The sequence below is a fragment of the Tripterygium wilfordii genome, chromosome 23 (assembly GCF_013401445.1).
Source record: "Tripterygium wilfordii isolate XIE 37 chromosome 23, ASM1340144v1, whole genome shotgun sequence".
Lineage (NCBI taxonomy): Eukaryota > Viridiplantae > Streptophyta > Magnoliopsida > Celastrales > Celastraceae > Tripterygium > Tripterygium wilfordii.
This window is the reverse complement of record NC_052254.1, coordinates 5,680,130-5,696,729: the sequence shown is the minus strand read 5'-3', so window position 1 is coordinate 5,696,729 and position 16,600 is coordinate 5,680,130. Positions and strand designations below refer to the sequence as shown.

Sequence of the window (16,600 nt, the reverse complement as noted above, 5' to 3'; positions counted from 1 at the left end):
GTCACTTCTTTGTAACTCCAAATGTCATGTCGATGACATTTCCCAATTTTGTGTTTGCCTTATTGAAAACTTCACATAATCTAGATGCAAGCGATGTACTCTAAAAAAAATAAGAACATGGTACCTCTTTCCTTTGTATGGTGCCAAAAAACCTTTCTTATTTGCTTATCCCGCATCAATCTAATAGTATTTTTTCTACAATTAAAAAAGTAATAATATTATGAACACATATAAATGCCTCTAATATTTGAATGCTCCCTAATGTAATCCTTCAAACATATATGATCTTCAACATTTGAATGCTCTCTAATGTACCTAGGGGTTTCATGTAATTGATTACCCATCGGTTTAATTATGTCCTTTGACATTTTTAAAACAAATTCTAACACCTTTTTTAAAAGGTGACTCATAGTCTCTCAGAATGTTGAAAATACTCTTGTATATCTCGATTAGACTAAGCATTCCCTGTATATAAAACATGACAACCATCTCAAGTATTTCAATGTTCTTTGAGCAATTCAATCCATATTCATCCCTCAACACCCTCCATAAGCTTCTAAAAACAATAATAGGCATTCTAAAAGCTTCATGACATCGTACTAGGCGAGCACTCAGCACATAAACAACTCAGCCTTATCCCTCCAAATCACAAGTCTTACATGGATTACTGCCTCTAAATCGTTGTCTAGAACTGCTTGTAGTGTCATAGTAAGAAGCTAAAGCAAGGAACTTAATTTGAAATGTGTTATCCCTGTCATCATTACTGATACTACTGTATATATATATAATATAAAAATGATAATGAAAAATTAAAAACATTCCACTCTTCATCAGATTAACCAAAAAACATAATCATATTGTCTTGACAACTTAAATCAAATAAAATAGAAATTGTTCAACTCATCCCATTAAACACATTTAACCAAATCCAACAAATATTGTTCAAAAATAGTTTTAAGAAAAAGTCTAATAAAGGACCAATGAAATCCACCAGTAGTTAGCCACTAGGAGCATTTCCACCATTCTTGTTGAAAAGCATCTCTATATAGTCCAACGAAGAACTATGGGATAGAGCCAAAAACAATTATCTATGAACACTAGAACTGAACAACTCAACATCGAAGTACAAGACACCGTGATGAGATTCCTCAATGTATAAATCCATCAACTCTAAACTATTTAAAAGAATCTGATCATTGTCAAGGATTTAGTCCACAGTGAGAAAAAATGTCAAATACAATCGAACAACGAGAAATCGAAGCCTAAGTTAGAATTAGAAAGCCTAAGTTAGAATCAGAAAGCAATCGATGACCTTACCCTAACATAAGAAATTGAACAACAAGAAATCAAACCCTAAATATGAACCAAAGAGAAATCAACGACCTTACCCTAACAATAAGAATTTGAAGAACAATCAAAATCAAATCAGAAGTAGCAAGAAATCAATTACCTTACCCAAACATAAGAAATCGAATAACAATCAAAATTGAACCATAAATTAGAAACAAAAGAAATCGAACTCGTAAAACCCTAACATAAGAAATCGAACAACAAGCAATCATCGAACCCATTCAAATATTTTAATCCAACCCAAAAATTCATCAAGAAACGCAAACGCTAAATTAGAAATAAGAACAATAGATGACGAAGATTTAAATATTGTACCTAACAAATGGATGTTTGTTTGGACAATAGCATATATGCTACTAAATATGATGCACCAAACGAAGCCAAAAACTCGTCAGACTTGCCCTTCAAGTAATAGTTATGAGTCAAATCGAACATTTTATAGCAGATTACTCCTATTTTGCAACGGATGAAAACTACTATGGTGGTAAAGCCCTGTTTTTAAAACCTATTTGGACATTGACCAGCACAAGGCGCAAGGTCACTAGTTCAATCAGTGGATCATCGGTCGAACCGTAGGTTCAATTAAAAATAAAAAAATATATTATAATTAAATTTAATGCTAAAGAATAAAAATAAAAACCAAAATATGATGATCCAAAAAAAAGTTTAAAAAAGAGTAATTAGAGTTTATATCATGTAAAGTAAAACAATACATCCAATGATCGAAAATGTCAAATAGCTAAGCCAATACTTATGTCAAAGTTCAAACACCAAATTTCAAAGTTCAACAGTCAACAAAATATGATTAATAAACAAAACAAGTAAACAACAACAAACTTTAACATCACATATCAAATGTCGATTCCAATTTTTAAACTTAAGGGTTTCAATCAAATGATCATTCTCTTACATTTTTAGTTATAGCTCTAGTCATATCATAAATCATATATATATTGATCACCAAACCCTCTATCTTTATTGTTAGAGAACTAGATACCCCTCCTCCAACTTCACTTCGATTGCCACCACACCATCATCAACATCATCGACATCAACCAATTCTTTAAGGTCAAATCATCTATAAAATAATGTTCTTAAATTAGGACGTCATGAAAAGGGCGAAACAAAAAGGTTGCATGCTCAACTTTTTTCTTTTTAAAAAAAGAGACACCAAAAAAAGGGTTTTAAATTTTTAATCATTATACAAACGTAAATCCTCTTCATAGGTACAAGTGAAAATCCACTAGTTCACTAAATGACACGGCACATCAGCCATAAAAATCCAGCCCAACCAATCACCTCTTGCCACATCAGCAGATAAGAAATCTTTCCAATAAAATATCTTTTCTGCAGGGTTAATGGAGTAAATAACCGGGATAAAATAATTGAATAATAGATCTGCCAAAGGTGATGAGAGAGAAAGGGAGAGAGAGGGAAAAAAAACCGTACAGTGGTCCGAGTGGTAGAGGCTGTTGTCTCTTTCTCTGTAATCATCTCATCCCTTCAAAGTTTCGACACTGTAACTTCTGTGACTTCATCATGCTATTAGTTATATATGCCTGGTCTCTACAGATTATCCCAAAGGATCTTTCCCTTTTAAGTGCTCTATTTTTCTTCTTCTCTGTCACTGTTTCTCTGCTAAATTCTATCACTCGATGAAAACCCTTCTGTGTGCTGTGAAAGTTCTTGGTGGTTTTTTTCTTTAAAACCCAATTTGGAAAAGAAGAATTCTTGGCTTTTTGTGTTATATTTTAAGCATTCTCGGCCTTTTATATGACCATTATATTGTTTGCACTTTTTTTAGGGTTTATTCAGGGTTTTGCACTTTTTCCATAGAAGATTCTCTCTTTCCCTGTTGAGCCTTTTCATTTCTTCCCCTCCAGTTCCCTGAATTTCAATTCCAGGAACTGGTAAATGCCCAGATTGAAACTATATTGAGCTTGAATTGAAACTCTATTGCACTCTTTTTGGGGTTTGTCAAGATGTCTTGTTTGTGTGGAAGTGGAAGAGCATATGGATTGGACCTTGAACTTGTGAAATCCCCATCCACCTCCATGATAACATCACAAACATCTTCACCTTCTTCAACAATCACTGAATCAAGCAATTCTCCATTAGCAATCGCTACCCGAAGGCCCCGAACGCCTCGAAAACGTCCAAATCAGACCTACAATGAAGCAGCTGCTCTCCTCTCCACTGTTTACCCCAACGTCTTCTCCGTAAAACACCCAACAAAACCCCACAAATTCACCAGACCCCATCAGGCTTTCTTCGAGGATTCTTCGGATTTGTTCCTACCCTATCGGGTTTTCGACAACTGCGGCTTCTTGCTCCACCAACCAGTCCCTGAAAAACCTAATACCCGGATCGAATCAAAACTAGCCAGTTTCAGCTGCCAGAGTGGTGGAGAGATTGATTTCCGTGCGAATTCGATTGGATTGTGCGAGGAGTACAGTGAAGATTTCGATGCGGAATCGATTCTAGATGAGGAAACTGAGGTGGGAATTGATAGTATTATGGGGAACCTGAGTACGAGCATCAACAACAACAACAATGGTGGGAATCGCATTCCAATTGGACTTGGTTTTGGCAGGAATTTGGGGTTTGGGTTTGGGTTCGGAGTAAAGAGAGGAGTTAGGGCGTTCAGACATGTCGATAATGGGAATTGGAGTTTTCCGACTGTAGATATTCATCAAATCTCTCCGAGATTCAATAGCAACAACAACAATGGGAATTCGAATTCAAAATCGGGCAAGAAGAAGAAAAAGAAAGTGGAATCGAAGAACCCAGAATTGGCCAAAGAAAATTCAGCGAATTCGGGATTGCTATTGAAATTGAACTACGACGAGGTCTTAAACGCTTGGTCCGGCCGGGGCTCTCCTTTCTCCGATGAACTCCATCCTCCGACGGGAACGATGTCTCTGTATGTTTCTTCTATCTTCTTGTACTCGTATGTACTGTTCTGTTCTGGTTTAGCATTTCGATTCTCCGTGTTTTTATTTTCTTGGTTGTTTGTGGGACCAATAAAATTGCGGACTTTATTATTTTATATTTTCCGCCATTTTTTTCTCTTCTAATTTATTTATTTATTTTAATTTTTTTTGACATATTTACTTCTGATTTTGATTGTAATCGAACTTTGAACACACATATAAACAATCCAATTAATTGTCAATCGAATCATTTCTCGTTGGTTTATTTATTTAAAATTATATATTTACTCTCATTTTGGCATATTTGATATTTTGAATCAATCTCATCTCATGTGACCCTAAAGTTGTTTTTGTATTGTTGCCTTTTCTATGTGTTAGTATTGATGTCTATGCGTATAAGAAAACAAGCAAATGAGTCATTGGGTGAGTGATAATGACTTTACATGTCCCTGACTACAGGTCATGGGTTCTAGTCTCACCTCCTTCGAATATTTATAAGGAGGTGTGAGAGCTTAGTCTGTCCCTGTGTGGGCTTGATTTGTATCTCCTGCGTGGGGTCTGTTGACACATGTACTTTTATAGGCTTGATTTGGTGGTGCGTCGTGTATTTATATTTGTACTAAAAAAACAAGTGTTTCTTTTTGGTCTTTTTTTGTGGCATAATAATATAATATTTAAAGTTTGAGAGGAATTGCATGAAAAAACGACATCACCTATTGTCGTTTTTGATGTGATTAGTTTGTGAGGGTTTTATGGGGTTATTATGTGCCGAGGAGCACTGAATCACAGTTTTGTACAATGTCTTGGGCAGGCCAGACTGGCACAGATTGATTTATTCTCGGAGAGTGGAGGGAGAGAAGCTAGTGTGTTGCGCTACAAGGAGAAGCGTCGTACGCGCCTCTTCTCTAAGAAGATCAGATATCAAGCCAGGAAAGTCAATGAGGATCAACGGCCTAGGATGAAGGTAGAATTAAAAATCTAAAACACTTCTCTTTTTTTGTAAAAAAAAAATGAAATTAATTTTGATTGTGTTTTAGACATGGTAAACTTCTTGAGCTAATTAATGAATTAAAATTCGAAATTTGTTCAATATGATTCTACCATTCACTTTGATTATTAAATGTTTATATGTATTGGGTTTTTGCAGGGTAGGGTTTTGAGGAGGCGTCATTCAGGCAAACTAAAGAAAGATGAAAAGTGAAGAAGAAACAGAACAAGAGAAGGCTGAGAAGCCTCTATTAGAGTTGTGAACATCACAATTAATTTTTTTGATCTTCTTGTTCTTTAGTCAACTTTTTTATTTTTCCCTTTTTAAATTCTAATACCAAAAGCGAGAGATTGAGAGCAAATTAGAAGAGGAGAAAATAGAGGAATAGCTAGGCCAACTTTCTTCTTTTTTTTTTTATCGATTTCAGTATTTTTGTCCAAGTTATCCTAAATATTGAGATAGACGCACACAATTTCAAATGAATCATGTGAGGTATGTTGGAGTTACGATTTCACATGGATCAAATTTACAAAACTTTGAGGATTTATTTATTTATTTGTTGGCTTTGAGGTAACAGATGTGATGTTGAAAATCACTACATTAAATGATAAGTCAACATTTAAATGAGTAGATATATAGATGTGATGTTGAAAATCATTACATCAAATGATAAGTCAACATTTAAATGAGGAGATATATTGATTTGATCTAATATATCACCCAGAAATATGTTTCTACATACAATCTCTAAGATTCTTCATATGTCAAATTGGAGCTATAAAGCACATAATCTTTGCATCTGGTTAGAGATCTCAGTCATCTCAATCATTCAGGTTGAATATTTTGATTCCTCTCAGCCCTCGTAGAAGTTTTATCAATTTTGGTTCCTCACTTCCTGACATCTAAAATGGTGGTGTTACTCAAGTTAGATGGCTTTGTTGGAGAACCCACATTTAACATCATAAGCACCAACATACATGGACTTTTGACAGTCTATTCAAAGTTGCTCTACACGAGGTTGGCAAAATGAAATCTACTAACATTAATCTTGAGGCACTCCAAATACATTAGGCACTTTATTATGCACATAAGAATTTTTCTTCATGCTTTCCTCATAAAGAAAGTTGTGAATTGCTACCTCTACGTCAACAGAAATGCTTTATGTGGAGCTGCTCAGTGTTCTGGATAGATATTCCAGCAATTGAATAGTGCCCACTACTACCCTGCATCCTTCACAGAATCTTGGCCTCAGTAATAGCCACCATTGCAAAGTTGAGCAGGGAACAAACGGAAATTTTTTTAAAACAGCGAGTAAGAAAACAATGTTCCTTGTTTTTTTAACGGAGTTGATGTGTTCAGTAGAGCCATAAAATGAATATAAAATTTTAGTAACAAGCAGAACATCCATATCACAATCTCTGGAAGGAAGATAAACCTCAATCGCAAACATCTTTGCGAGGAAACATCAGAAGAAATCACCACCCATATTTCGCTTGTGTTTCAGCCTTCGTTAGGAAGCCTTTGGCACGTCGCTCTGCCAATTCCATCTCCTTCTGTTTCATGTCATAGAATAGTGAACCAATTTGATGCTTCCTTTTGTGAAGTTTTGTAGGCTTTCCCTTGGTTGACGTAGGCTGAACAAGATAGTAAAAAACAAATATGTAAGTCAGCGAGCATAGGACCTATAACAGAATCAACCGATAACTCATCAACTTGGCAAAGATATCACAGCTCATGAAATTTTCGAACAAGCAAACGATGTAGATGTTGATTCTATTCTGCAACAGTGAATTTGATAACCAAGGCAATGAAAAAAATAAGTATTACCTCTATTTTCTTTTACGGCAGTAGAATATGCAATTAGCAGAAAAATGAATTTCCTAGCAATGAACTCCTCATATCCCAAGTATTAATCCAGCCCATAAACCTCAACACAATGATAGGTCTTAAAACAAGCGTCGACAGAAATGCATTGACGTTGTTAAGTCATCAATCAAAGAGCTCGAGAATAAATTGCCTTCAAAAAGCATTGCATCAAGGATTAGATTCCTAATGTTTTGTCACAGTTGCTGATTAATAGTTAAAAGAGTTGACTACCAAAACTAAATATATACTTTCAAGAATTCTTACACATACAATATAGATTTTTTTCTGGTAAGTACAATGTAGATTCTAAACTACGAGTTCAAAACTATATCATACAATGTAGAATCTAAAATATGAGTTCAAATTTATATTTTTCTACTAATTTTGGGCCACCGAATGTAATTCACAAAGCCATCTCATACAACATTCAGCAAAATCTAGAACCCTAAAATACCAAGCTCCTTGTTGCAGGACAGTAGGATTACTAGGTTTGACAAAGTTTTACGCTGACTGCCGACCTACCACAACCCTGCTCCTCTAGGCTTGGGGCCAGCTGCAAGCACAGGCAGAGTTTGGGAAAATAGGGGCACTAAAGTGCTCTTGGTTGTCCAGGTTTGGGAAAATCGGGATCCTAGTATTTAATCTTTAGAGAGCAAAATAACAGTCTGAACAACTAGAAAGGGCATAGTTCCTCAGTAAGGTTGCAAAGAAAAATTAGCAAACTAAACATATGCTCAAAATTGCTGGTGAAGTAAAAAAGGAAGGGTTGGATTTTGGAGGATGGAGGATTAAAAAGGTATCTAAAAAATATTTGACGCATTTAAGGTTGAACAATAATAAGGAGTCTTAGTTTACTTGATTGAAAGTTGAAAGTTGAAACTACGACCTGTTTAAGGGTAATGAAAATTAACGTGAGAAATTATTCGAGGGAGAGAAAGGGTGGGGAACAAGAGAAGGAAAAGAAAGGAAAGGATATTTTACGCACAAATGCCACCAATCAAACTTATTTCCAAAACATTGTCAACAAATGGAGAGTAACAGGCAGCTGTTTGTAGCTTCTAACCATGAGCAACCCTCACAACACAAGGAAGTTAGTGTCAGAAAGCTTGCTTGCACCAAGACTGAAGTTTATGGAAAGTAGATTATTGGCTCTAGCAATACCTAAAATTGATTACAATGACTTCAGAAGTGAGAATACGGCAGAGAAGATGATATCAGACAAGAGCATAACTGAGAGAAGGCCAGGTAAAAGGATCGTATTTTCCTTAAATAGAACATCAACTATTAGCGCAGCCGCAGAATGTTTGTGGAGGCTATCAAGCTTCAAGCATGTCATTGCTAAGTGGTATCAACTTAACCCAAAATAGACTTCAAGTGGCAATTAGAAAATGGTTTGCCATGATGTGCACTCTTTTATCAGTAGCTTTCCAATTTTCCACATAAAACACACATATTTAAATAGGCCAACTGGTAGAGTTGCTTCATTGCAACATATCATTGCAATGCATAAACAAGGCTGTGCACATCAGCCCTTGTTGCACCCGTCTGCAACTGTGGAAGCCTTATAAATATGGTGTTGTTTCCTTCATAAATTCCAAATAACTGAAAGATCCGAATCTAAAATTATCAAAAATAAATGAAAAAAAAAACCCTGAACAAAATAATTACAAAAATCCCCTTCACTACATAAATAAAAACATATTGTAAAAAGGAATCAAATCCTGACTAGTTTTGAGAAGTATTTTTTCCAATTTTTTTTTTATCCTAATATGGATACAAAATCTTCTCATGAGAATGAGCAAGACTATTTCTTTTCTAATTACATACATCTAGAAGTCATTCATGATCGACATCCCTCTGGAAGTGTCCATTTGAATGTATCTTTATTTGAGTACTAACTCCTATTGCTGAGGCCATAAATCTATTATGTATATTTTTGTGGGATATTCCAGCATCCAAAAAGGTTATCCGTATTCGACTCAGAAATTTTTTCTCAACAATATATGTATGCTTAGATTGTAGAACAACTCGAGGGAAGAACTCTTTCTCCTGAAAAATGATTCAATCATCTCGGGCTTCAACTAGATCCTGATTAAGAGTTCTTCACATGTTAGTGCAGCCAAGTTTTTCCTTACCATGTAAATTGCAGTTCCCTAAAGAGAAGTTGGAACTTAAACTGGACACCAAGAAAATCAGTCAGGTTATACTCGTTTTTATCATATCATCTTCTTCCCTCTAACCTTAAATCAGTACAATCACCATTGAAGATCTTACACACATTTTGGAGCTTACAAAACTAATCCCTGAGCTGGTACAGTGAGCTCCGGTAAATTCATTGTTGAGATGATCCGCTATGGAAGTCTTTGACAGCTAGAAGCCTAGAATAGCTGGATCATCATTAAGTCATTATCATTCGAGCCTTTATCCCAAAAATTTGGGGTCGGCTACATGAGTCTATGAGACAATCCACGGGAATCCATTACATGTATTAGTTTCTACCATTCATCAACTCCTATTGAATCCATATTCTTGCTTATTTTTAAGTCATGTTTTTTTAGGTCTTCATATTCGCCTACTACTCTCTCCTAACTCCTATACAAATTCTCTCAATTCTCCTCACCGTCGTATTGCTATCTCTACGATGAACATGCTCATACCATCTTAAACGGTTTTCTCGCAATTTATCTTCAATTGATGCTACGCATACCTTTGATTTGATAATCTCATTTCGTATCCTATCTTTACTCATGTGACCACACATCCAACTTCCCCACTAAAAAACAGCAATTCAACCTATTTTTTCAGAAAAACTTTTAGCATTCAAAGACCAACACACAGAGAAAAGCCGAGGGCTTATTAAAACACCAGTCTGACTTACACATTAACTTAATTGAAGCTCAATCTTTCTTACAAGAATACAAACAGACCCTTCTAAGCTTCATGAAAGTTTAGTTCTTCCAATACATTTTTCACAGAGGAATATAACCGATACAAAAAAAAATTCAAACAACAAATAGAATCCTCAAAACATACCTGGTAAGAAGGCCCAAAAGCTATTCCAGTTAACTTGGCCTGGTCTGCTCTTGGCCGATTCTTCATTAACTCATCTTGCTTCACCTCTACTATTTCAGTTGGAACGTCGTTCTTCCTCCTCTTACCCGGCACTGCCACTTTAATTTCACTTACTCCTGCAGCCTCTGGTACCATTGATACGGACCTGTCTACCCAGTTAATCTCATATTGCCCCGAATCAGCATAATTTCCATCACTACCATAGCTCTCGTAGCCCCAATGGCTTGAAGCCTCGCCATTGCCAGGATATTGATCAGTACTTGATACATAGCTCCCATCATAAGTCGTAGCATGATTCACATAATTCCCTTCATTTTGATGGACAACACCATCTTGATTTCCAACGCTCTGATCCATACCTGATTCACGCAAAGTCAAATCCATTGCTTCCATCTCCACCATGGCTCTCCGTCCAGAACCCAAGGCCGATGGAAGAGCACCCAAGGTTGTAGAATTCCTTGGCGCAGGAATGCTCGACAAGAAGGACTTCACCGAAGAGGCTTGCACAGGTTCTTGGCGTCTCTTGCTCTGTTTTGGGTCCTCATCTTCTTCGTCATCGTCTTCGAAATTCGCAGACTTTGCCCAAGAGGGGATCATAGGAGGCTTGAATTGAACAACCCTCTTGGGTTTTGGTTCGGAGGGTGAGGGATTAGACACAGATTGCTCCGAGTCTTGTGATTTGGGTTCAGGTAGAGAAAAGAAAAGAGAGGAGGGTTTAGGTTTATCGGATTTTGGGATTTCTTCGTCATCGTAGAGAGAGGCTTTTCTCGGTTGTGCGGGTTTAGGGAGAGCGGAGAAAAGATAGGAAGCCCTGGAATTGGAATCTGAAGAAGGACGCTTCGCTTCATCTTCTTCGTCTGAAGAGGCGTAGTTGGCTACCAATGACTCCATTGATTGCACACAAGGATGGCTTGCTCCTAAAACAATAAGAGTGATATAATATAGAAAAAAAATTGGCCAAATATTTGATTCTTCTTAGATATCAAGGTTCTCTTTTTTATCCTTATATTTTCATATCTATCCATTTATGTCCGAGTCAGCTCTCTGGTGATAACAGATCTGCTAAATGGCCCAAGTATTATGCAAATATATTTCCTCTTTCTTTGCATTGTGCGAACATTATACTCCCGTCGTTGCAGATCTTCAACAGCGATAACATCCATGTAGTTTCTGTTTGAGATGCAAATCAGTGTAACGACGTGTTATCCTCTGATAATAAGTTGGTATATTTGCAGTCCTTTAATGGTGATGGGGATTATCAACCTGGTTTTATTTGGTTTCAGCTACTATCTGAGCTGAAAACCAGTGTAACTCCGAGAAAATTTCAAGGTTTTGTCTTCTTATTAGTATTGTCGTTGCTTTTTTTGTATTATTTTGGACATTGCGTTGTTTTCTGGTAAGCATGGCTGATTTTCTTCATACGGTTTGATTTATGATTTTTTAATTTGCATTGTTTATTTTGGTTCGACTTAATGAGCTTGACATTACATTTGATGAGCTATCTGAGCTGAGCCTGGCATCATATTTTCATGTCTTGCAGTGAGATTACAAACTGACCTAAGTTTTGGCAGGATATCTATGGAATTTGCATTGTAATTTTTGTAGCTTCTTTTGAGTTTAGTTAAATATCCAAGATTGGCCCCCCTAATTTAATAGGTTTGCATTGTTTAGATGTGAATTTTTTTTTGGGATTTTGACACATCTGAGTTTGGAAATAATGATTTGTATTACATATCCATTTGTATTGCATTGATTGTTTGGGTTGGACTTCATGAGCTTGGCATTACATTTTGGTGTCTTGCATTGTTCCTTTGGCGAGGTATATGTGAGATTGCACATTGACTTCAAGATTGGCATGATATGTATGGGATTTGCATTGTATTTTGTGTAGAATTTTTTGAGTTTATATAACTATCTGAGAGTGGCCCCCCAATTGTCAAGTTTTGCATTGTTTTATGCAGATGATTTTTGAGATATTTCACCGTACTATGAGTTTGGCCCACTGTTTGCTGATTTGCATTGTTTTGAGTTTGGCCTCATAAATGACTGATTTACATTGTTTGTTTGGGGTGGAATTCACTTGCTTTGGCATGACATTTGATGAGACTGGTATCATATTTATCTTATTGCATTGTTTCCTTTGAGAGGTTTTTGTGAGATTTCAATTTGACCTAAGGTTTGGTAGGATATCTATGGGATTTGCAATGTCAATTATGCTTTGAATTGTTTTTTTGGGATGGAATTCATGAGATTGACATTACATTTTGTTGAGATTTTTGGTGAGATTTCCACAAACATCTGAGCAAAGTAGCATTGTTTTGCATTGCATTTGTTCTTTTGGCAGTGTTGTTTCCTTCATTGCTTTGTCCTGATTACACAACCAATTGCATTGAATAACAATAGTGAATCATGTTGATCAAAAATCATATTTGCAGGCCAATCAAATTGAAATGTCAAGGGACTACCCACTCCAGTACAAATCAAATCTAAGAGCAATAGCAACGATACTGAAGAATTTGGAGTTTAGAAGGGAGCATAAAAGGTGGCTTAAAAAGACACCATGTTGAAATTTATTCAAACAATGGGTGGGAAGAACTCCAGAGGTAAAGACTAGGAAGAATGACAATATAGTTTGCGATATAATATGTACCTATGACAGCAAAAGAGGGGGATTCATGTTGGGGAGTAAGAAATTGCTCATAATTGCAAATGACGTTAAACTTATATTTGGTGTAGTTTCGGGAGATGTTGACATGGTGGTTGTTAAACAGGGGAAACTTGTTGGTTCAGAGTTTGTTAGAAGGAATTTCGCAAGGGAGGTGACAATTATCAAAGCAACAACTTTAAAGTCTGCAATATGTAAAGCAATAGATGGTAAAAATGAAGTGGATGAGCAAGATGTTACTAGGTTGTTAATGCTTTACGTATGCTTGACACTATTCTTCTCCACTTCCTCGGATGGCCTTTCATGGGGATTCATCCCATTTGTTGAAGATCTTGAGAACATTGAGAAATTCAATTGGTCGAAATTGATTGCCAGTTACTTGATGGAATCAATTAGAAAATGTGCTAAAAGTAATGCTCCTGAAAAAGCTAATGGCTGTGTTACCCTTATGTCGATAATAAATTCATTTTCCTTTCATTTCCATTTCCATTTCCCTTTACAATTATAATGTAATTAGAATTGTATGTATCAATTTTAACCACTTTGTTCACATAAATATAGTACTGGTACTGCGTGCACACGACTACCTTCGATCACATTGATGCTGTCATGTTCCCAAGGTTCCTAAAGTGGGACCTTAGGAAGTTTCCAAAGGACTTCAAGCTACAGCACATTATAGATTTGACACCTCGGCAGGTAAACACCCATCTTTTCTAATTTCAATTCCTTATTTAACCCTGTTTGTGGAATCAATGTAATGAGCTCTCTTGGTTTTTAAATCCTAGGTTCTACCAGCTCAACTAGTCCATACTCATGAGGAAACACTATGTGTCATTGGAGAATCATATCAAGAACTCAGCTCTAGTAGCAATAAACACAGTGATGATGAAATGGAAGATGATGAAGTAGAAGATGATGGACTCGAAGATGATGAAGTGGCAGAGGATGGAGAAGAAGGGATTTAGAGGAAGTGCAAGATGTTGAAGAAGGAGCTTCAGAGGAAGAGGAAGTAGCTAATGATGATGATCAGGATAGAGATGTGAATGATTATATAGTTAATGATGATGATCAAGTTGGCGATGGTTTCATTGTTTCTGAAATGGAACAAAACAATGAACCTGGTAATCCTACCATTGTTATTGATGATCATAAAATGGTTGGTGATTCATGCGAAGTAATTGAAAATATCGACACAACTGCAGCTCATGAACCAATAAAGAGAATAGATCAAGAGGTTTGTCAACATTGTACTACTATAAAAGAAGATTTGAAGGCATTCAATCTGACTTTGGAAGAAAAGGAAGAGATTTTGAAAGATTTAATCATTCGCTTGCATATCTCGACAATTGAAAATGGGAAGTTGAAACATGATAACGAAGGAAAACAAAAGGAAATTGAAGAACTGACAATGACCTTGCAACGACTAAGAGATGTCAACATGGTTCTTGTTGAGCGTCTCAACGAGAGAGTTGAACCAACCACTACAACTCCCCCTCCAAAGAGAAACACTAAAGAAAGGGCTTCGAAGAATAAGGTGAGGACAAGATCGATGATAAGAAATGTTAAGACACGATCAAGAAGACCATCGATAATTTTAGACTTTGAGTACGAAGCAAAGAAAAATCAAAAGAGGGTTAGGACTGATAAATGTAAAGACATTGATGATTTCATGCCAAACAACAATGTCATGAAAAAAATGAAGAAACTTGCACTTCCAGCCATTAAATTGCTAACAGATGAGGATACACAAAAGTTTGATGAGTTATCAGCAGATGCAAAGGAGGGGTGAGAGAATTAACTATATTACACCATTGCATTGTTCTTATGTTTAGCATTTGTTTATTCAATCGATTGACACCTTTTGGCCTCCCAGCTCCATTGTATGGTCTAGGGCGGGGGAGAATGTAATTAGGTTCTTTGACCTTTTATCCTTGGCTGGGACTGGTATGGCAACAAGCAATGTAAGTAACCTTACTCCAATTTTGTTGTCAGTTGCATTCAGTTTTTTCTTATTTTACTTGCTGTAATTACTTGGTCCCATTCATAATTTTAAATAATTGATGCATTTTTAGAGTTGCTTACAAGGGGACAACGATCGCATGAATTGCCAGCTGGCGAACCGGTTACGCGTTGCTTGGTAGTAACAAGCTCTTGTTTGGTGAGTACTGTACGAAGATGAATTATTCATGCACTACAAGAATTGAAATAACCATTTGTTTTATTATACACAGGCCTACATCAGAACAAACAATGATGGCCTTGTAAAGGTCCAGTTGACAAAGAAACTACTCAGCGAAGTAAAGGATCACAAGAAGATACTATTTCCACTTCACAGTAAGGGATTGCATGCAACTGCAAATCATTGGACATTACTTGTCCTTGACATTGAAGAGCAAAGTTGGAATCATTACAATTCTTTACTGTCTCGGCGAAGAAATGGGAGAGATCTATGCTCAGAAGATGCTTACCAATTGGTACTCTCACTTGACTCGTATTATCTTATTTTCATTATCTCCACATTATTATCCATTGCATTGTTTTATTAAATGTTTTTAAAGATATTTCACTGTAATATGAGTTTGACCCACTGTTGACTTAGTTGCATTGTTTTTATTGGGTAGGTTATTATACTTATTGCATACCCATCTAAGTTTGACCCCCAATAATGATTGCTTTACACTGTTTGATGAGCTATCTGAGCTGATCTAGGCATCATATTTTGTTGTCTTGCATTGTTCCTTTGTAGAAGTATTTGTTAGGTTACACAATGATATAAGCTTGCCAATATATGTATGTTTTGCATTGTTTTATGCAAATGATTTTTGATGATATTACACTATACTATGAGTTTGACCCACTGTTTATTAATTTGTATTGTTTTTTTTGGGTAAGTTACTATACTTATTTCATATCCATCTGAGTTTGACCCCGCTAATGTCTGCTTTACATTATTTGTTTGGGTTGGACTTCATGAGTATGGCATTACATTTTCATGTGTTATCTGAGCTGATCAATGCATCATATTTTGGTGTCTTGCATTGTTCCTTTGTAGAAGTACTTGTCAGCTTGCACAATGATCTAAGATTGGTAATAGATGTATGCTTTGCATTGTTTTATGCAAATGATTTTTGATGATATTTCACTGTACTCTGACTTTGGCCTACTGTTTACTCATTTGCATTGTTTTTTGTTTTTTTTAAACGTAATGACTTAACAGATTAGGTACTACGATTCAGTATTTCATAATGGGAACGCATCGAACCCAGTAGCATCCCTCTCAACAGTGAAAGACTCACCCCAACAACTAGTAGCTTCGTTAGCATAACTAAAATTTTCTCTTCTCTTATCATTTGCAATATTATTTATCCTATATTCCAATTGAATATCTGCTTTTATGGTGAAACAGTGTGGATTGCGGCATCATTGTGATGCATCTAATAGAGTGCATCTTCAAAAACAAATCCATCCTTAAGTCCTTAATAGAGGAAGATATTGTAAGGTTTAGGGCGTATGTTATTCACTTGCTTCTCAATGACAAATGTCATGTATGAAGATGATCGTGCTATTACAACTTCACGAAGAAACCGAACGATTGTATATATAATTTTGGCTAGTATGGTTGAAGTATTTCAACCAATTAACATTTTGCAATGGCTGAACTAGTTGACATATTGTCAGTAATATTATTGAATAATGTAATGTTTCCAAAATGATATGTGTCCATAA

General features: G+C 36.0%; 1 protein-coding gene and 1 pseudogene across 1 annotated transcript; one reads left to right on the top strand and one right to left on the bottom strand.

Moving 5' to 3' along the window:
• The first annotated feature begins 2,804 nt into the window (after positions 1-2,804).
• Positions 2,805-5,698, top strand: LOC119993236 (annotated as a pseudogene).
• Positions 5,699-6,546: 848 nt separating this feature from the next.
• On the bottom strand, positions 6,547-11,142 carry LOC119993237 (proline-rich protein PRCC-like). Its single transcript, XM_038840263.1, has 2 exons — positions 10,171-11,142; positions 6,547-6,905 (listed from the first exon to the last, which is right to left on the bottom strand). The coding sequence occupies exons 1-2, from the start codon at positions 11,098-11,100 to the stop codon at positions 6,747-6,749; spliced, it is 1,089 nt and encodes a 362-aa protein (XP_038696191.1). The 5' UTR covers positions 11,101-11,142; the 3' UTR covers positions 6,547-6,746.
• Between the last annotated feature and the right edge of the window lie 5,458 nt (positions 11,143-16,600).